The sequence below is a fragment of the Ranitomeya variabilis genome, chromosome 4 (assembly GCF_051348905.1).
Source record: "Ranitomeya variabilis isolate aRanVar5 chromosome 4, aRanVar5.hap1, whole genome shotgun sequence".
Classification (NCBI taxonomy): domain Eukaryota; kingdom Metazoa; phylum Chordata; class Amphibia; order Anura; family Dendrobatidae; genus Ranitomeya; species Ranitomeya variabilis.
The window spans coordinates 428,963,082-428,986,306 of NC_135235.1; the positions used below are offsets into that span (position 1 = coordinate 428,963,082).

Genomic DNA, 23,225 nt, shown 5'->3' on the forward strand with positions numbered 1-23,225 from the left:
TAAATAACAGCACGCCTCTGTTCGCACAGTCTCTGAAGCATGTGCAGTGTTGAGTTCCACCTTGTTGCAACGTCTATGATTAGGCGATGCTGGGGAAGGTTCAAAGACCGCTGATAGGTCTGCATACGGCTGGCGTGTACAGGCGAACGTCGGATATGTGAGCAAAGTGCACGCACTTTGAGGAGCAGGTCGGAGAACCCAGGATAAGTTTTCAATAAGCACTGCACCACCAGGTTTAAGGTGTGAGCCAGGCAAGGAATGTGTTTCAGTTGGGAAAGGGAGATGGCAGCCATGAAATTCCTTCCGTTATCACTCACTACCTTGCCTGCCTCAAGATCTACTGTGCCCAGCCACGACTGCGTTTCTTGTTGCAAGAACTCGGACAGAACTTCCGCGGTGTGTCTATTGTCGCCCAAGCACTTCATAGCCAATACAGCCTGCTGACGCTTGGCAGTAGCTGGCCCATAATGGGACAACTGGTGTGCAACAGTGTCATCTGCCGATGGAGTGGTTGGCAGACTGCGTTCTGTGGAAGAGCTGTAGCTTCTGCAGGAGGACGAGGAGGAGGAGGAGGAGGGGGTGCGAACGCCTACAGCCAACTGTTTCCTAGACCGTGGGCTAGGCACAACTGTCCCTAAATTGATGTCGCCTGTGGACCCTGCATCCACCACATTCACCCAGTGTGCCGTGATGGACACATAACGTCCCTGGCCATGCCTACTGGTCCATGCATCTGTAGTCAGGTGCACCTTTGTACTCACAGATTGCCTGAGTGCATGGACGATGCGCTGTTTAACATGCTGGTGCAGGGCTGGGATGGCTTTTCTGGAAAAAAAGTGTCGACTGGGTAGCTCGTATCGTGGTTCAGCGTACTCCATCAGGGCTTTGAAAGCTTCGCTTTCAACTAACCGGTAGGGCATCATCTCTAACGAGATTAGTCTAGCTATGTGGGCGTTAAAACCCTGTGTACGCGGATGCGAGGATAAGTACTTCCTTTTTCTAACCAGAGTCTCATGTAGGGTGAGCTGGACTGGAGAGCTGGAGATCGTGGAACTTTCGGGTGTGCCGGTGTACATGGCAGACTGAGAGACGGTTGGAGACGGTATTGTTTCCGCCGGTGCCCTAGATGCAATATTTCCTCCTACAAAACTGGTGATTCCCTGACCCTGACTGCTTTTGGCTGGCAAAGAAACCTGCACAGATACTGCCTGTGGTGCGGAAAATGGTGGCCTTACAGTGACGGAAGGGATGTTGCGTTGCTGACTAGCTTCATTGGCCGAGGGTGCTACAACCTTGAGGGACGTTTGGTAGTTAGTCCAGGCTTGAAAATGCATGGTGGTTAAGTGTCTATGCATGCAACTAGTATTTAGACTTTTCAGATTCTGACCTCTGCTTAAGCTAGTTGAACATTTTTGACAGATGACTTTGCGCTGATCAGTTGGATGTTGTTTAAAAAAAGGCCAGACTGCACTCTTCCTAGACTCGGATCCCTTTTCAGGGATTGCAGACTGAGCTTTAACCGGATGGCAACGCTGTGCTCCAACAGGTTTTGGCTTTGACACGCGTTTTGGGCCAGATACGGGCCCGGCAGATGTAACCTGTTGCGATGTTGATGCCTGCTGCGGCCCCTCCTCCACCTCCGCTTCTGAACTACTGCCGCCTGCACCCTGTTCCCCCAATGGCTGCCAATCGGGGTCAATAACTGGGTCATCTATTACCTCCTCTTCGAGCTCGTGTGCAACTTCGTCTGTGTCACTGTGTCGGTCGGTGGTATAGCGTTCGTGGCGGGGCAACATAGTCTCATCAGGGTCTGATTGTGGATCTGTACCCTGAGAGGGCAATGTGGTGGTCTGAGTCAAAGGAGCAGCATAGTACTCTGGCTGTGGCTGTGCATCAGTGCACTCCATGTCAGAATATACTTGTAATGGGCATGGCCTGTTAAATGTTTCACTTTCTAAGCCAGGGACGGTATGTGTAAAGAGCTCCATGGAGTGACCCGTTGTGTCGCCTGCTGCATCCTTCTCTCTTGTTGTAGTTTTTGCTGAGGAGGACAAGGAAGCGACTTGTCCCTGACCGTGAACATCCACAAGCGACGCGCTGCTTTTACATTTACCAGTTTCGGAAGAGGAGGCAAAAGAGCTAGAGGCTGAGTCTGCAATGTAAGCCAAAACTTGCTGTTGCTGCTCCGCCTTTAAAAGCGGTTTTCCTACTCCCAGAAAAGAGAGCGTTCGAGGCCTTGTGTAGCCTGACGACGAAACTGGCTCCACAGCTCCAGACTTAGGTGGAATATTTTTATCCCCACGACCACCTGATGCTCCTCTACCACTACCATCATTACCAGCTGACAATGAACGCCCACGACGACCTCTTGCACCAGACTTCCTCATTGTTTTAAAATCTTAACCAAAGTAACTTTATTTGTTGCTGTCAAACAACTTACACGGTGAGCTATAACTTCAGTATGATTTCAATATCCCTTAACAGGTTGGTGAGACCACAAGGAAAATCAGGCACAATGTTACACACTCTGTTTTCTGTGGCACAAAATCACAGAGATGACACACACGCAGGACTGTCACTCAAGCACTAATGTCAATATTAATCTCCCACCTAATTTATTTTTTTTTTTTTCTCAGGGAGACTTTAGAAACCAAATAATATTAAAAAAAAAAAAAAAAAAGGCTTTCTATGGCCCACAATTAGAGAGAGAGAGGTGGCACACCCAGGAGTCAAGACTGGCACACAAGCTGAGAGGGCAATATTACTCTCCCACTGTTTTTTTATGTATTTTTTGTTTTTTCAGGGAGACTTTAGAAACCCAATAATATTTTAAAAAAAAAATAAATAGGCTTTCTATGGCCCACTGAATGAGAGGGAGAGAGGTGGCACACCCAGGAGTCAAGACTGGCACACAAGCTGAAAGGGCAATATTACTCTCCCACTGTTTTTTTATGTATTTTTTGTTTTTTCAGGGAGACTTTAGAAACCCAATAATATTTTTAAAAAAAAATAAATAGGCTTTCTATGGCCCGCTGAATGAGAGGGAGAGAGGTGGCACACCCAGGAGTCAAGACTGGCACACAAGCTGAAAGGGCAATATTATTCTCCCACTGTTTTTTTAGGTTTTTTTTTTTTTTTCAGGGAGAATTAGAAACCAAATAATATTAAAAAAAAAAAATAAATAGGCTTTCTATGGCCCACTGAATGAGAGGGAGAGAGGTGGCACACCCAGGAGTCAAGACTGGCACACAAGCTGAAAGGGCAATATTACTCTCCCACTGTTTTTTTATGTATTTTTTGTTTTTTCAGGGAGACTTTAGAAACCCAATAATATTTAAAAAAAAAAATAAATAGGCTTTCTATGGCCCACTGAATGAGAGGGAGAGAGGTGGCACACCCAGGAGTCAAGACTGGCACACAAGCTGAAAGGGCAATATTACTCTCCCACTGTTTTTTTAGGTTTTTTTTTTTTTTTCAGGGAGACTTTAGAAACCAAATAATATAAAAAAAAAAAAAAAAATAGGCTTGCTATAGCCCACTGAATGAGAGATAGCACACACAGCAGTGGCACACAAGCCCTGACTGAGGCCAATATTTTTCTCCCACTGATTGATGTAGTGTTTTTGTGTTGAGGTAGAATTTAGAACACAAATCACGGAAAAAATAAATAGGCTTTCTATGGCCCACTGAATGAAAGGGAGAGAGGTGGCACACCCAGGAGTCAAGACTGGCACACAAGCTGAAAGGGCAATATTACTCTCCCACTGTTTTTTTATGTATTTTTTGTTTTTTCAGGGAGACTTTAGAAACCCAATAATATTTTTAAAAAAAAATAAATAGGCTTTCTATGGCCCGCTGAATGAGAGGGAGAGAGGTGGCACACCCAGGAGTCAAGACTGGCACACAAGCTGAAAGGGCAATATTACTCTCCCACTGTTTTTTTATGTATTTTTTGTTTTTTCAGGGAGACTTTAGAAACCCAATAATATTTTTTAAAAAAAATAAATAGGCTTTCTATGGCCCGCTGAATGAGAGGGAGAGAGGTGGCACACCCAGGAGTCAAGACTGGCACACAAGCTGAAAGGGCAATATTATTCTCCCACTGTTTTTTTAGGTTTTTTTTTTTTTTTCAGGGAGAATTAGAAACCAAATAATATTAAAAAAAAAAAATAAATAGGCTTTCTATGGCCCACTGAATGAGAGGGAGAGAGGTGGCACACCCAGGAGTCAAGACTGGCACACAAGCTGAAAGGGCAATATTACTCTCCCACTGTTTTTTTAGGTTTTGTTTTTTTTTCAGGGAGACTTTAGAAACCAAATAATATTAAAAAAAAAAAAAAAAAATAGGCTTGCTATAGCCCACTGAATGAGAGATAGCACACACAGCAGTGGCACACAAGCCCTGACTGAGGCCAATATTTTTCTCCCACTGATTGATGTAGTGTTTTTGTGTTGAGGTAGATTTTAGAACACAAATCACGGAAAAAATAAATAGGCTTTCTATGGCCCACTCAGTGAGAGATGGCACACACAGGGATGGCACTGTAGCAGAAATGCCAATCTTAATCTCCCACAAAAAAAAAAAAAAAAAAAAAAAAAAACTGTCCTACAATTACTATCTCCCTGCAGTAATGTAAGCCAGGTATGGCAGGCAGCAATAGGAGTGGACTGATGCACAAATTAAATAAAAAGTGTGGACAAACAAAAAAGATAGCTGTGCAGAAAGGAAGGAACAAGAGGATATGTGCTTTGAAAAAAGCAGTTGGTTTCCACAGTGGCGTACACACAGCAATACAGCTATCACGGAGCCTTCTAGGGCAGCCCAATGAGCTACAGCGCTGAGGGGAAAAAAAAAAAAAAATAGCTTCCACAGTCCCTGCACACCGAAGGTGGTGTTGGACAGTGGAAATCGCTGCAGCACAAGCGGTTTGGTGGTTAGTGGACCCTGCCTAACGCTCTCCCTGCTTCTGACGAAGCGGCAGCAACCTCTCCCTAAGCTCAGATCAGCAGCAGTAAGATGGCGGTCGGCGGGAACGCCCCTTTATAGCCCCTGTGACGCCGCAGACAGCAAGCCAATCACTGCAATGCCCTTCTCTAAGATGGTGGGGACCAGGATCTATGTCATCACGCTGCCCACACTCTGCGTTCACCTTCATTGGCTGAGAAATGGCGCTTTTCGCGTCATTGAAACGCGACTTTGGCGCGAAAGTCGCGTACCGCATGGCCGACAAGCACAGGGGTCGGATCGGGTTTCATGAGACGCCGACTTAGCCAAAAGTCGGCGACTTTTGAAAATGATCGACCCGTTTCGCTCAACCCTAGTGATAATGAGACATATATAAGTAAAGATTGACACTATGACCAGCGGATACACCCACAGCTTATTAGCATTATAGCTGATTTATGCTTTACTTGGTTTTTTCATTTGTTCACTGAGATAAAGGTTTTTTTGCAGAACATGATGATTTACTATAGTCCCCCCCGATGCAGACCCCGGGTTCATGTTTTACATCAGCTCCTATTCATTTCAATAGTCCACATTTAGTTCTTCTTTTCTCCAGCGGAAGAACAGGTAAGTCTCAACTTGGTTCACAGGGAGCTTGCACCTGATTGCCATGGGTGGCAGGGTTTGGCTTTGTGAGGGTCAAACGCAGTGTACGTGCCCATACACTTTGGACAGATCTCGGTAGAATCATTATTGCTCCCTATTTACAGATTTTATTGTGACATACAATTTAGCATTTGTTACATGTTATTTGCAAAGTGTAGATATCCCATGAGTTTACAATACTTTGGCAATCTCCAAGTGTTCCCTGAAGACACCTGGTATAAGTTTGCAGGATCTACTGAAGTATCATCGGAAGGCTGTGACGTATCCCACCGTATGTACTCATGTGGGATACGACACTAATTGGCTACATATGCCAAGGAATCATTGCAAATACAGTGTGAATTCAGAGAAGACGCCTCACTCACTCACCGTTTGAGGGTAGGACAAAGGCCGGAGTCTGTCATAATCTTCTTGACCGGCTGTGTCCCAAAGACCAAGATTGACTGGTTTCCCATCTACCATCACATTGGCAGAGTAGTTATCAAACCTGTATGAGAACAGTTAATTAATATTTCATTTTTACGTGTAGTCAAAAAAGGAACATAATACACTGCAGGAACTTTGGAAAGTGAAACTCCACCGGTACCTCAGGAATCTTACAAGTCCTCTTGTTCCAAGTTTGAACTCAACAAAATTTAAGCTAAGTTGGCCTTTTACATATCTGATAGCTGTCGTTCAGGTGACCGCTAGTTCTCGCTAATGTGTATGGATGGGGAGAGTAGGGTGCTGCCAGATACCATAGAGGCTTATCCCCAGGGAGAAAAAAAGGACGTAACAAGTTTCATCAAAGCTTTTACACTGGTTTAAAAGCTTTGAAAAAAAAATAAAAAAATCACAAAATTTAGGTACAATTCCTCTCTTGCGTCTTTTAAGGTTTTCACTACAATTTGTCCCTGCACTGCCAAAACGTCCAGAGCTACGGTGGGACGGGGGCTGTCTAGGGGCCAGACACCACAGCTGTCTAATTCATGATGAGTTGTGGCATTCCCTCCATCTCAAATCTCACGTCAGGTCCTGACTGGAGTAAGATTTCCGGCATGGTGCACCTCACTCATCAGATGGCTCTGATTAATGAAGAAGTGCCTCACTCCAACACGCTCTCATCAAGACCAGTGTGAACAACTCCGGTCTTGATGAATCTTAAATTCAAATTGTCTGATTCTCTTCTCCTCCGGCATCATCTGCCGAGCGAGAGTCGGGTGAAATTTGGTCAGTCTCACGAACATTCGGGATTTACTTTGGACAGAACCTCAAGATAAACTGGAATCTTAGATGATGGTTAGTAGAAACCGAGATAACTTGATTCCTCTAATCATAAAGCGTCAATAATAAAAAGTCAACTTCACGTTGGCACTTTATTTCCAGTATTCACTTAGGGCTTGTTCACACATTGCGCATTTTCATGGCTAAAATACACTGGACTTTACAGTACAAGCAAAATGAATGAGATTCTGGAAATTTCTTATCTTTTCCTTGTGGATTTTAACCATAAATGCGTTTTAAACAAAATCTGCAATACATCAATTATTTCAGCGTTTTTACCTATTCAAACAAATGGGGAAAAAAAAGTAAAAATGCAGTAAAATCACACGTAAAGAAGCACTTCGAGTGTACGCAGCGTTTTTCCTACCAACACTAGTTTTTGGTGCAAACAAATACTCAGCGTGTGGACATAGCCGTAGGGCTAGTTCAGACATCCATGGAAATTGGTCCAAGCACAGACCCCTAATGCACGTACTGACCGCAGGTCTCCCAACCGGAGCATGACAGGCTCGTAGAAATACATAAAGCTGTCAGCTCAGGTCGGGAGAGCCGCGGCCAGTCCGTGCATCGTGGTCTGTGCTTGGACTGATTTGCACCGATGTCTGAATGAGCCCTTACACAACGTCCTATAATTATATTGGGTTCCTATTAGCTCCTGCTGAGGAATAATTAGATCCTTTTAGATCCTACTGATGGATAAATGAAAAGAGAAGCCTTCCACATTTAGTGACCTCCAAATTTTCACTTTTCATATCAAACAATGTGTCCCCAGACTACAGCCATGCCCACCATGCCAACTACACTTCTGGCACCTATGCCAGGCATCTAGCCCTATGACCCATCCACCGCACTGACACACAGTGTCTGAATACTCACACAGTTGGGATGTATTCACCAGGGAACGCATTCGTTGTGTAGCTAATTAGAAGACAGGTTTTCCCCACGGCTCTGAGGAGAGATGTAATCACCAGCGTTGGAATTCACACAAATCACAGCATATTAGATTTACTCACATATAAATTAATAACGTTGCTACATTCATGGCCAGATGAAGAACCATAGAGTATATCACCCAAGTATCCAATCAGATTTCAACGGTCGTTTTGGTCAAAGTGGCATAATGTCTGTAATTTTACGTCTAATCTTTTCTGATCACTAAAATATAGGGGCAGTGGCGGTTTTTTTCAAGCACTGGCCATATCGGCATATACTAGTACACCAGGGCACGCCATTACAGCCAATAAGCCAAAACGAGTCTCTGATGTAGTCACAGCTCTTTAGCTTTAGGAATAGGAGAGGCCATAACAGTCAGACCCCACTGATTACATTTATTGCATATCAATAGTATATGTTGTAATTGCCTAAAGGTTAGAAACCCTTTTTAAAAGGGCTGTCTACCCCTTTATTATTTTACAAAGGGCTGCTTTAAAAATAATAATAACCACAATGTCAACTACCGATTCTCCGCTGCTCTTCCTGCAAGTCTCCTCTCCTTCTCTTCTGGCATGGTCGACACCTATCAGTTGTTGCGGTGGACTGACAATACCGGATGAGGAAAAGAGAAGACTGGTGGGAGACTTGGGCATCAGTAGTGGGGAGCAGGAGGTATTAGTCTGTATATAGAGATAGTATTTGATGTTACCAGTAGCGGACATAGAGGAGGCCCCTGTGTAGGAACAATACATGGGCTCTTTGCAGTCCAATAGCTCATTGTTGTGCACAATTAAACCTGCTTTGGAGGTGAAATTGGGCCCCTTCACCTTTTGGACCCCTGGTGCGGCTGCTCAGGTGGCACCAATGATATGTCCATCCCTGGCTGTTACATTATTTGTGAAATTAAAAAACAATGAACATTAGTAGCCCTATGTGTAAGACAGTTTTACAGTCACATAGTATTAACAGACACATTATGTAATAAACTGCATTACTTATCTAGTTCTAATCATAAGTGACAGCCTGTATTATAGGCCAGTGCATACGGATAATACCAGGAATGTTACCATCTGTATTGTGATGGGTCAGATCTGGAGCAAAGGTCCAGGAGAACATCCATGGCACATACAGCAAAGCCATCTCTTGTAATTTGTATGATACAATTTACGCAGAAAATCCTCAACAAATCCTTTCCCAACGTAAACCCCATAGTCATTATTTATGATCTTTTTCCATCAGCAACCTTGAAAACGGATCGAACGGATGTGTTTTAATGGAATGTAAAGTTATAGTAATAAAGGTGTAGGCTAAAGATTGGAAACCTGTGGTCTCCAAACATGCCCTGACAACCACAGACTGGAGTCACAGGTTTCACACCACTAGTATGGTCTATGATTTTCACAGACACTCTGAAGGCACCTATACACCTTGGATAGCAATTACCCGAGCTTGGTAGATACGGTATTTCTCCAGATACCGCCCATACACATGCATGTTTTCACCTAGGAGGCATCTGATTTCAATAGAACAGAGTAAGACCCCCCATACACTTTAGATAGCTGTCAGCCAAACAATCCTTCAACCGTCATTCCCATATACGCTTGCTCTATCGGCCAAGCGCTCCTGTGTTCTTTATGAGAGAGCCACTGTCAACTCCTCAGTCGGCCTCTTTTCTCTTGAGGACAACAGAATCAGCAGTCCAAAATTAGATAGGCCTCCATAAGACATCTCTGGTGGATGTTTTTATCCACTGAAAAAGGATGATTCATTGGAATTCATTACATTTCTTATAGGATGCTGGCCAGTATGGGGGACATTATAATAGGAAAGAGACCAAGATGGAGACATTTCTTACACGATGCGGTCCAAAATGGGTACGTTATTATAGGAAGGGATCCAGGATGGAGGACTTCTAACAGGATGCAGCCAACAATGGGCACATTATTATCGGAAGGGGCCCAGGATGGAGGGAATTTCTTACAGGATAAGGGCCAGGACAGAGTACATTATTACAGGAAAGGGCCCATGATAGGACACATGATTACAGGAAGGGGCCAGGATGGAGGACTTCTAACAGGATGCAGCCAATGATGGGCACATTATTATCGGAAGGAGTATTTCTTACAGGACGCATCCCAGGATGGGTGACATTATTATGGAAGGGGCCCAGGATGGAGGGAATTTCTTACAGGATAAGGGCCAGGACAGAGTACATTATTACAGGAAGGGGCCCATGATGGGACACATGCTTACAGGAAGGGGCCAGGATGGAGGACATTATTACATGGGGGAGAACACATACGTCTTTATAGGATCTAGAATGCTGCAAAGGCCCATATATCTGACCAACATGCAGGTGGGGGCTCAAATCTAAATTTTGCATCATCGGGGCCCATTGGACTCTAGTTGCGCCAATGAAAAAGAGATCTATGTAATGCAATGACAGAGCTCACCAGGGAGTTGCAAAACTAGAAAAGGCTTTTATTCCTCCATACATGTGAAATAACAGCAATGTCTCGACCATTGAGGTCTTTATCGAGTTTGGTGGTTTTTAGACTTTGTTGCTTATTTCCAAGAGTGCTGTGGACAACTCTTGCATTCTTGAATGGAAGATCTGTCTTTTAGGACACATGGATAAGTTTTATACAGGAAAGTACACTTATATGAAGTACAATGTACAATATGCTACATCAAAAACATATTGACATACATACCATACAATCTGCATATATTACACATCTACAGTCGTTGCTAACGGTTTTGAGACTGACACAAATTTTCTGTTTTTACAAATTTATCTTCTTCAGTATTTTTAGATCTTTTAGTCAGATGTTTCTATGGTGACTGAAGTACAATCATTAGCAATTAATGAGTTTTGACACTGTTATTGACAAAACCAACACGTTTATGTAAAGACCCAATATTTACAGAGCTGACCCTTATTTTTTTAAGACTTCTACAATTCGCCTTAGCATGTTGAACATCAGCTTCTGTGCCAAATCCAGACTGAAGACAACCCATTTTTGTCTAATCAGTGCTTGGAGTTGGAATTTCTGCTTGATCACCCATTTTTTGAGAATTGACCACAGGTTCTCAATGGGATTGAGAGTTGGGAGTTTCCTGGCCATGGACCCAAAATGTCATACTTTTGTTCACCAAGTTCTCACTTTTGCCTTGTGACATGATGCGCCATTATACTTGAAAAAGCATTGCTCATCACCAAATTGCTCCTTGATGTTTGTGAGAAGTTGCTCCTTGAGGAGTTTTTGATGCCATTCTTTATTCATGACAGTCTTCTTGGGCAAAATTATGAGCGAGTCGCTCCATTGGATGGAAAAGCAACTGCACCCATGAATAGTCTCAGGATGCATTGTAGTGTTCACTTTTTCTTCTCTGAACAATCACCCTTTCAGATGTCCCAAACAGTCAGAAACAGCTTTGTCATAGAACGGAATTTACACCAGTCATCTGCAATCCAGTCCCTGTACTTCCTGCAAAATGTCAGCCTGTCTATGATGTTTTTCATGGAGAGAAGTGGTTTCTTTTCTGCCCTTCTCTGCTACAGCCCACCCTCCAAAAGCTTTCGCCTCACCGTGCGTGCAGTTAGACCGACAACTGCCTGCTTCCATTCCTGAGCAAGCTCTGCACTGGTGTTGGACAGATACCGTAGCTGTTAGCCTATGACTTAGGGTGTGCCTACACCTGAAACGCAACAGGTACAAGGCCTAGCCTTTTAATGTTTTAACTACGTTTGAATAAAGAATCCATTTTATCCCTGGATGGTTGTGCCGGAATCTTTCCCCATTTTTTGTCTACCTTCCTGTGATCACCAGTGGAAACAGCACCCTCAGGAGGAACATTGGGCCAAATTTCCAGCTACACATTCTCAGCGTGGTAAGCTCCTTCGTCCCTCTACCTCTCCCTGCATCTCACCATTCACAATTTATATGACCATTCTTCTTAAAATATAAAATTAATGCAAGTTGCCATAATAAAAACTGAAGCAGGAAACTTTGCAAAGAAATTAACATTTTTGTCACTCTCAAAGCTTTTGGCCACCACTGTACAGGCTGATATATACATCTACCTGCCAGCAGCAAACCGTTCCATTGTGCATATATTACACATATAACAACGTAGGACTATATACCTTGTATATGTGTGATACATATAGGATGTTTCATCTACTTGCCAGCACTACTACACTCTGCACTTCATCTTGACTGAAAAAAAAATTGTAGAAATTTTTGCACATTTAATAAAAAAGAAAAACTGAAATATCACATGGTCATAAGTATTCAGACCCTTTGCTCAGACATTCATATTTAAGGCTACGTTCACATTTGCGTTGTGCGCCGCAGCATGCATCCTTTTTTCTATTGATTTTGGACGCAGCAAAAATGCAACTTGCTGCGTCCTCTGCGCCCGGACGCGTGCGCCGCAGTGACGCATGCGGCGCAAAACGCAAGTGCACCGCATGTCCATGCGCCCCCATTTTAAATATAGGGGCGCATGACGCATGCGGCACCGCTGCGGCGCCCGACGCTGCGGCGCGGACCGCAAATGTGAACGTAGCCTAAGTCACATGCTGTCCATTTCCTTGTGGTCCACCTTGAGATGGTTCTAGTCCTTCATTGCAGTCCAGCTGTGTTTAATTAAACTGATAGGACTTGATTTGGAGAGGCACACACCTGTCTATATAAGACATCACAGCTCACAGTGCATGACAGACCAAATGAGAATCATGAGGTCAAAGGAACTGGCCGAGGAGCTCAGAAACAGAATTGTGGCAAGGCACAGATCTGGCGAAAGGTTACAACAGAATTTCTGCAGTACTCAAGGATCCTAAGAGCACAGTGGCCTCCATAATCCTTAAATGGAAGAAGTTTGGGACCACCAGAAGTCTTCCTAGACCTGGCCGTCCAGCCAAACTGAGCAATCGTGGGAGAAGAGTCTTGGTTTGAGAGGTAAAGAAGAACCCGAAGATCACTGTGGCTGACCTCCAGAGATGCAGTAGGGAGATGTGAGAAAGTTCCACAAAGTCAACTATCACTGCAGCCCTCCGCCATCGGGTCTTTATGGCAGAGTGGCCCAATGGAAGCCTCTCCTCAGTGCAAGACATATGAAAGCCCACATAACGTTTGCTCAAAAAACACATGAAGGACTCCCAGACTATGAGAAAAAAGATTCTCTGGTCTGATGAGAGAAGATAGACCTTTTTGGTGATAATTCTAAACGGTATGTGCGGAGAAAACCAGTCACTGCTCATCACCTGCCCAATACAATCCCAACAGTGAAACATGGTGGTGGCAGCATCATGCTATGGGGGTGTTTTTCAGCTACAGGGACAGGATGACTGGTTGTCATTGAAGGAAACATAAATACAGCCAAGTACAGAGATATCCTGGATGAAAACCTCTTCCAGAGTGCTCTGGACCTCAGACTTGGCCGAAGGCTCACGTTCAAACAAAACAATGACCCCAAGCAAAGAGCTAAAATAACAAAGGAGTGGCTTCAGAACAACTCTGTGACCATTCTTGACTGGCCCAGCCAGAGCCCTGACCTAAACCCAATTGAGCATCTCTGGAGAGACCTGAAAATTGTAGTCCACCGACATTCTCCATCCAATCTGACGGAAATGGAGAAAATCTGCAAGGAAAAATGGCAGAGGATCCCCAAATCCAGGTGTGAAAAACTTGTTGCATCATTCCCAAGAAGACTCATGGCTGTACTAGCTCAAAAGGGAGCTTCTACTCAGTACTGAGCAAACGGTCTGAATACTTATGACCATGTGATATTTCAGTTTTTCTTTTTTAATAAATTTGCAAAAATTTCTACATTTCTGTTTTTTTTCAGTAAAGATGGGGTGCAGAGTGTACATTAATGAGAAAAAAAATGAGTCACTTGGTTAGCACCCCAGCATGCTTGCTCATCACTATTCTTAATCATAGTACCATAGTGGCACATTTTTTTATCCATGGATGTGATGTTGGATTTTCACTTTGTTTCTCCTGCTAGCTGCCAACACAACACTCCGTGCACCGCCCAAGTTTAGCGCCACAAGCAGAATTGAACATAGGCGAGCTAGACTTTTCTCTTTCCAACTGATGGGAGGTAGATGTGTATACCACTGCACAGATATGTAACACATACAGATTGTACCGTATACTGCTGGCAGGTATGTACAGACGTGTAATGTGAGCAGACTGTATGCTATATTTCTGGCAGGGAAATGTATCTACCTGTGTGTATATGTGTAAAACATACAGATTATAGGACATGTTGCTGGCAGGTAGATGTGTACCAGTGTGTGTATGGTATACTGCTGGCAGGTGGATGTGTACCAGTGTGTATATACGGTATACTGCTGGCATATAGATGTGTACCAATGTGTATACGGTATACTGCTGGCACTGCTGGCATATAGATGTGTACCAGTGTGCGTATACGGTATACTGCTGGTAGGTAGATGTGTACCAGTGTGCGTATACGGTATACTGCTGGTAGGTAGATGTGTACCAGTGTGCGTATACGGTATACTGCTGGTAGGTAGATGTGTACCAGTGTGTGTATACGGTATACTGCTGGCAGGTAGATGTGTACCAGTGTGTGTATACGGTATACTGCTGGTAGGTAGATGTGTACCAGTGTGCGTATACGGTATACTGCTGGTAGGTAGATGTGTACCAGTGTGTGTATACGGTATACTGCTGGCAGGTAGATGTGTACCAGTGTGTGTATACGGTATACTGCTGGCAGGTAGATGTGTACCAGTGTGTGTATACGGTATACTGCTGGCATATAGATGTGTACCAGTGTGTGTATACGGTATACTGCTGGTAGGTAGATGTGTACCAGTGTGCGTATACGGTATACTGCTGGCAGGTGGATGTGTACCAGTGTGTATATACGGTATACTGCTGGCATATAGATGTGTACCAGTGTGTATACGGTATACTGCTGGCACTGCTGGCATATAGATGTGTACCAGTGTGCGTATACGGTATACTGCTGGTAGGTAGATGTGTACCAGTGTGCGTATACGGTATACTGCTGGTAGGTAGATGTGTACCAGTGTGTGTATACGGTATACTGCTGGTAGGTAGATGTGTACCAGTGTGCGTATACGGTATACTGCTGGCAGGTAGATGTGTACCAGTGTGTGTATACGGTATACTGCTGGCAGGTGGATGTGTACCAGTGTGTATACGGTATACTGCTGGCACTGCTGGCATATAGATGTGTACCAGTGTGTGTATACGGTATACTGCTGGCATATAGATGTGTACCAGTGCGCGTATTTGGTATACTGCTGGTAGGTAGATGTGTACCAGTGTGCGTATACGGTATACTGCTGGTAGGTAGATGTGTACCAGTGTGTGTATACGGTATACTGCTGGTAGGTAGATGTGTACCAGTGTGCGTATATGGTATACTGCTGGTAGGTAGATGTGTACCAGTGTGTGTACGGTATACTGCTGGCAGGTGGATGTGTACCAGTGTGTATACGGTATACTGCTGGCATATAGATGTGTACCAGTGTGTGTATACGGTATACTGCTGGTAGGTAGATGTGTACCAGTGTGTGTATATGGTATACTGCTGGCATATAGATGTGTACCAGTGTGTATACGGTATACTGCTGGCACTGCTGGCATATAGATGTGTACCAGTGTGCGTATACGGTATACTGCTGGTAGGTAGATGTGTACCAGTGTGCGTATACGGTATACTGCTGGTAGGTAGATGTGTACCAGTGTGTGTATACGGTATACTGCTGGTAGGTAGATGTGTACCAGTGTGCGTATACGGTATACTGCTGGCAGGTAGATGTGTACCAGTGTGTGTATACGGTATACTGCTGGCAGGTGGATGTGTACCAGTGTGTATACGGTATACTGCTGGCACTGCTGGCATATAGATGTGTACCAGTGTGTGTATACGGTATACTGCTGGCATATAGATGTGTACCAGTGCGCGTATTTGGTATACTGCTGGTAGGTAGATGTGTACCAGTGTGCGTATACGGTATACTGCTGGTAGGTAGATGTGTACCAGTGTGTGTATACGGTATACTGCTGGTAGGTAGATGTGTACCAGTGTGCGTATATGGTATACTGCTGGTAGGTAGATGTGTACCAGTGTGTGTACGGTATACTGCTGGCAGGTGGATGTGTACCAGTGTGTATACGGTATACTGCTGGCATATAGATGTGTACCAGTGTGTGTATACGGTATACTGCTGGTAGGTAGATGTGTACCAGTGTGTGTATATGGTATACTGCTGGCATATAGATGTGTACCAGTATGTGTATACGGTATACTGCTGGCATATAGATGTGTACCAGTGTGTGTATACGGTATACTGCTGGTAGGTAGATGTGTACCAGTGTGTGTATACGGTATACTGCTGGTAGGTAGATGTGTACCAGTGTGTGTATATGGTATACTGCTGGCAGGTAGATGTGTACCAGTGTGTGTATATGGTATACTGCTGGTAGGTAGATGTGTACCAGTGTGTGTATATGGTATACTGCTGGCAGGTAGATGTGTACCAGTGTGTGTATACGGTATACTGCTGGCAGGTAGATGTGTACCAGTGTGTGTATACGGCATACTGCTGGCATATAGATGTGTACCAGTGTGTGTATACGGTATACTGCTGGTAGGTAGATGTGTACCAGTGTGTGTATATGGTATACTGCTGGCAGGTAGATGTGTACCAGTGTGTGTATATGGTATACTGCTGGCAGGTGGATGTGTACCAGTGTGTGTATATGGTATACTGCTGGCAGGTAGATGTGTACCAGTGTGTGTATACGGTATACTGCTGGCAGGTAGATGTGTACCAGTGTGTGTATATGGTATACTGCTGGCAGGTGGATGTGTACCAATGTGTATACGGTATACTGCTGGCATATAGATGTGTACCAGTGTGTGTATATGGTATAATGCTGGTAGGTAGATGTGTACCAGTGTGTGTATACGGTATACTGCTGGTAGGTAGATGTGTACCAGTGTGTGTATATGGTATACTGCTGGCAGGTAGATGTGTACCAGTGTGTGTATATGGTATACTGCTGGTAGGTAGATGTGTACCAGTGTGTGTATATGGTATACTGCTGGCAGGTAGATGTGTACCAGTGTGTGTATACGGTATACTGCTGGCATATAGATGTGTACCAGTGTGTATACGGTATACTGCTGGCACTGCTGGCATATAGATGTGTACCAGTGTGTGTATACGGTATACTGCTGGCATATAGATGTGTACCAGTGTGCGTATTTGGTATACTGCTGGTAGGTAGATGTGTACCAGTGTGCGTATACGGTATACTGCTGGTAGGTAGATGTGTACCAGTGTGTGTATACGGTATACTGCTGGTAGGTAGATGTGTACCAGTGTGCGTATATGGTATACTGCTGGTAGGTAGATGTGTACCAGTGTGTGTACGGTATACTGCTGGCAGGTGGATGTGTACCAGTGTGTATACGGTATACTGCTGGCATATAGATGTGTACCAGTGTGTGTATACGGTATACTGCTGGTAGGTAGATGTGTACCAGTGTGTGTATATGGTATACTGCTGGCATATAGATGTGTACCAGTATGTGTATACGGTATACTGCTGGCATATAGATGTGTACCAGTGTGTGTATATGGTATAATGCTGGTAGGTAGATGTGTACCAGTGTGTGTATACGGTATACTGCTGGTAGGTAGATGTGTACCAGTGTGTGTATATGGTATACTGCTGGCAGGTAGATGTGTACCAGTGTGTGTATATGGTATACTGCTGGTAGGTAGATGTGTACCAGTGTGTGTATATGGTATACTGCTGGCAGGTAGATGTGTACCAGTGTGTGTATACGGTATACTGCTGGCAGGTAGATGTGTACCAGTGTGTGTATACGGCATACTGCTGGCATATAGATGTGTACCAGTGTGTGTATACGGTATACTGCTGGTAGGTAGATGTGTACCAGTGTGTGTATATGGTATACTGCTGGCAGGTAGATGTGTACCAGTGTGTGTATATGGTATACTGCTGGCAGGTGGATGTGTACCAGTGTGTGTATATGGTATACTGCTGGCAGGTAGATGTGTACCAGTGTGTGTATACGGTATACTGCTGGCAGGTAGATGTGTACCAGTGTGTGTATATGGTATACTGCTGGCAGGTGGATGTGTACCAATGTGTATACGGTATACTGCTGGCATATAGATGTGTACCAGTGTGTGTATATGGTATAATGCTGGTAGGTAGATGTGTACCAGTGTGTGTATACGGTATACTGCTGGTAGGTAGATGTGTACCAGTGTGTGTATATGGTATACTGCTGGCAGGTAGATGTGTACCAGTGTGTGTATATGGTATACTGCTGGTAGGTAGATGTGTACCAGTGTGTGTATATGGTATACTGCTGGCAGGTAGATGTGTACCAGTGTGTGTATGGTATACTGCTGGCAGGTAGATGTGTACCATTGTGTGTATACGGTATACTGCTGGCAGGTAGATGTGTACCAGTGTGTGTATACGGCATACTGCTGGCATATAGATGTGTACCAGTGTGTGTATACGGTATACTGCTGGTAGGTAGATGTGTACCAGTGTGTGTATACGGCATACTGCTGGCAGGTAGATGTGTACCAGTGTGTGTATATGGTATACTGCTGGCAGGTGGATGTGTACCAATGTGTATACTGCTGGCATATAGATGTGTACCAGTGTGTGTATACGGTATACTGCTGGCATATAGATGTGTACCAGTGTGTGTATACGGTATACTGCTGGCATATAGATGTGTACCAGTGTGTGTATACGGCATACTGCTTGGCAGGTAGATGTGTACCAGTGTGTGTATATGGTATACTGCTGGCAGGTAGATGTGTAGAACACCTAAACACAAGGATCCCTAAAATATAACTTTTATTTAACTACAGTTAAAAAATCCTCTTAACATAAACTATCAAAAATAATAACACAACAAGTTATGTACCTGTTAGGTCCTAGGGCATCACTACACTTAGTCCTACCTAGCAGTGGGGGTAGGCACCCTAAGTTACTGCGGTAGGTGCCCCCACTCGACGTAGACTTACCCTCAAGCGTCCCTAGGAATCCCAATATAGGGAAACCTGAAAAAATCCTAAAAAATCCCTATGGGAAAATACTACCTAGCAGTGGGGGTAGGCGCTCTACTGTGAAGCGGTATGCGCCCCCACTCAACGTCGACTGGCCCTAGGATGCCTATAGAGTCCCTAGATAGGTATAGAAAGATAAGAAAATGTACCAACAACACCCCTACACCCAAAATAAAAAAAAAAAAATACAAAATGACAAAAAAGAAAAATCAAAAAAATCAAAAACTAATGAGAATTATCTCATCAATTAAATAGATGCACAAAAATATTCATATATTGGGTATCTGTAGATAAAACAGAGTATGCCGCAACAGAACTAAAGCAGGTAGGTGAACAAGATGTAATAGTATCAGTATTGTCCAAAAAATGAAGTGTATATTCAGCTTCCTTGGTGGTAAAACAGATACATATAGGATGCCATAATGCAAATAAAGTATTCACAGAAAAAATAATAATGTTAACTCCTAAAATCCAAGGAAATATAGCCTGGATAAAAACAGCGCCTATTCAATATTAATAATAGCAAGCTGATGCTCATACAATAGCAACAAGAGGGTGCTCAGAACATACAAATAAATCAGCAGATTATAACTATGTTGTTTTCAGTGTGCACTACAATATAGAATGTCCGTAACAGAGATACTCAGGACATATAACCAAAGCAGTAAATCATATCATTGCCAATTAGAGTGCACAGTGCAATATAACCTATCAAAACAAGACCCACAAACCTGGGGGACCCCCAGAGAGGCAATATTCCATATAACGGGACCCAATCATCCCAATCAATGCAAGGATAATGCCATAACATTAATACTCATCTGTAGGCCTGTAATGAACTTGTAGCACCGCTAGATAGAAGAGTCACATCAGGCGCTAGACAGCAGTCTCCCCAAACAATGCCCGACGCGTTTCTCCCCCATACATGTGGTGGGGGTTCATCAGGGGTAATGTAGCCGCAACAAAAGAAAAGCTGTGATGTGTAATGCTGGCAGGTAGGGTTGAGCGAAACGGATCGTTTACTTTCATAAGTCGCCGACTTTTGGTAAAGTCGGCGTCTCATGAAACCCGACCCGATCCCTGTGTGGGGTCGGCCATGCGGTACGCGATCTTGGCGCCAAAGTCGCGTTTCGTATGACGCGTTTAGCGCCATTTTTACAACCAATGAAGGAGCGTGGGCAGAGTGATGACATAGGGGTTAGGGCGTGCACGCCTATCACCATTTTATCGCTTGTGCGCAGTAGCGATTTGGAATGTGTAACACGAGATTTCCTGTGCTGGGACGGAGAGAGAGAGGGAGAGGGAGAGGGAGGGGGAGGGGGAGAGAGAGAGAGAGAGAGAAAAAAAAAAAAAAAAATCACCATTGACGTGCATAGGGTTTCATGTTCCGGCCGATCCTCGACTTTGCGCAGTAATCGGCCGATTTCGCCCGACTCGACTTTTCCAACAGTCGGGTTTCGTGAAACATGACTCGACCCTAAAAAAGTCAAGGTCGCTCAACCCTACTGGCAGGTAGATATGTACCAGTGTGTATATGACATACTACTGGCATATAGATGTGTACCATTGTGTGTATACGGTATACTGCTGGCAGGTAGATGTGTACCAGTGTGTGTATACGGTATACTGCTGGCATATAGATGTGTACCATTGTGTGTATATGGTATACTGCTGGCAGGTAGATGTGCACCAGTGTGTGTATACGGTATACTGCTGGCAGGTAGATGTGTACCAGTGTGTGTATACGGTATACTGCTGGCAGGTAGATGTGTACCAGTGTGTGTATATGGTATACTGCTGGCAGGTAGATGTGTACCAGTGTGTGTATATGGTATAATGCTGGCAGGTGGATGTGTACCAGTGTGTGTATGGTATACTGCTGGCAGGTAGATGTGTACCAGTGTGTGTATATGGTATACTGCTGGCAGGTAGATGTGTACCAGTGTGTGTATATGGTATACTGCTGGCAGGTAGATGTGTACCAGTGTGTGTATATGGTATACTGCTGGCAGGTGGATGTGTACCAGTGTGTGTATGGTATACTGCTGGCAGGTAGATGTGTACCAGTGTGTGTATATGGTATACTGCTGGCAGGTAGATGTGTACCAGTGTGTGTATATGGTATACTGCTGGCAGGTAGATGTGTACCAGTGTGTGTATGGTATACTGCTGGCAGGTAGATGTGTACCAGTGTGTGTATATGGTATACTGCTAGCAGGTAAATATATGCAGTGTGCAGATGTGTACAGTGTGTAGATGTGTACAGTGAGCAGATGTGTACAGTGAGCAGATGTGTACAGTGAGCAGATGTGTACAGTGTGCAGATGTGTACAGTGTGTAGATACATAGTGTGTAGATGCATAGTGTGTAGATGTGTACAGTGTGTAGATGTGTACAGTGTGTAGATGTGTACAGTGTGTAGTGTGTACAGTGTGCAGGTGTGTACAGTGTGCAGATGCGTAGTGTGCAGATGCGTAGTGTGCAGATGTGTACAGTGTGTAGATGCGTACAGTGTGTAGTGTGTACAGTGTGTAGATGCGTATAGTGTGCAGATGCGTACAGTGTGTACAGTGTGTAGATGCGTATAGTGTGCAGATGCGTACAGTGTGTAGATGCGTACAGTGTGTAGATGCGTACAGTGTGTACAGTGTGTAGATGCGTACAGTGTGTAGATGCGTACAGTGTACAGTGTGTAGATGCGTATAGTGTGCAGATGCGTACAGTGTGTAGATGCGTACAGTGTGTACAGTGTGTAGATGCGTACAGTGTGTAGATGCGTACAGTGTACAGTGTGTAGATGCGTACAGTGTGTAGATGCGTACAGTGTGTACAGTGTGTAGATGCGTACAGTGTGTAGATGCGTACAGTGTGTACAATGTGTAGATGCGTACAGTGTGTAGATGCGTACAGTGTGTAGATGCGTACAGTGTGCAGATGCGTACAGTGTGTACAGTGTGTAGATGCGTACAGTGTGTACCGTGTGTAGATGCGTACAGTGTGTAGATGCGTACAGTGTGCAGATGCGTACAGTGTGTACAGTGTGCAGATGCGTACAGTGTGTAGATGCGTATAGTGTGCAGATGCGTATAGTGTGTAGATGCGTACAGTGTGTACAGTGTGTAGATGCGTACAGTGTGTAGATGCGTACAGTGTGTAGATGCGTACAGTGTGTAGATGCGTACAGTGTGTACAGTGTGTAGATGCGTACAGTGTGTAGATGCGTACAGTGTGTAGATGCGTACAGTGTGTAGATGCGTACAGTGTGTAGATGCGTACAGTGTGTAGATACGTACAGTGTGTAGATGCGTACAGTGTGTAGATGCGTACAGTGTGTAGATGCGTACAGTGTGTACAGTGTGTAGATGCGTACAGTGTGTACAGTGTGTAGATGCGTATAGTGTGCAGATGCGTACAGTGTGTACCGTGTGTAGTTGTGCACCTGCCGGCAGCGTCTGTTACCCGTCAGTGCTGCCATGTCTTGGGGCAGATGTGCAGTGGTGTAATGGTTGTATACAGGGTGTGCTGTACATGTGCAGATGAGGGGATGCTCTACCTGCAGCCCAGGATGGATGGACACACAGGCTGCACACACGGTACATGATGTATGAATACATAGCAGGGCGCAGCCCGGATGATACAGGAGAATTGCCCCCGGGCTCCGCCTCTGCATCACTATACACCCGGCGGGTCACAGCACAGCTGCTCTGTAACCACTCACCCGTCTCCCACGACCACGCATTTGATGGCCTGCATTTCCCGGGCGAATGTGAAGCAGCTGAAGGTAAAACACCGCAGACACCGGGAGCTGGGAAGCCTGGAGCAGCCGAAGTGAGAACTGACACATCCGAATGGTCACGGAAAAAGCCGAACGTCAGTCCGAATGCTGCCGGAAACAGACGAGACGGGGTTCAACTGGAGGTATAAGGAAACGGAAATAGCCGAGTGCCAGCACGAATGCTGCCGGAAAGAGACGAAGCGTGAAGCCAAGAAATGACGGAAATAGCCGAATGTTCTATGGAGAGGAGACCACCAGTCAGAAGTAGTTGTAGAACTGAGGGGACTGGGCGTGGCTACAACATGATCCCACTCTGACATACGGGTGATAACGTGTCCTGTGCTGGATTAATGACAGGCATTGTTAAATACGCGAGTCTGACCCCAGCCTAAGGAAAAAGCAATGTAATGGACCGGGCGTGGCTGACGCCTTCCATAGTAGTGAATGGGAGTTATCAAAGGAACTAAGCCCGGCCAGCTCGGCTGCTTGTAAAATTGCTC

At 44.6% G+C, this 23,225-nt stretch overlaps 1 protein-coding gene across 1 annotated transcript in view; it reads right to left on the bottom strand.

The window, feature by feature from the left end:
• The window catches only part of RAC3 (Rac family small GTPase 3), a 37,533-nt gene extending 14,601 nt beyond the window's left edge, over positions 1-22,932 (bottom strand). The window contains exons 1-3 of the mRNA XM_077251395.1: positions 22,669-22,932; positions 7,751-7,822; positions 5,981-6,098 (exon numbers count right to left, since the gene is read on the bottom strand). Of these exons, the coding sequence (XP_077107510.1) occupies positions 5,981-6,098; positions 7,751-7,822; positions 22,669-22,703 (225 nt within the window). The 5' untranslated portion in view covers positions 22,704-22,932. The remainder of the gene's footprint in view (positions 1-5,980; positions 6,099-7,750; positions 7,823-22,668) is intronic.
• Positions 22,933-23,225: the final 293 nt, after the last annotated feature.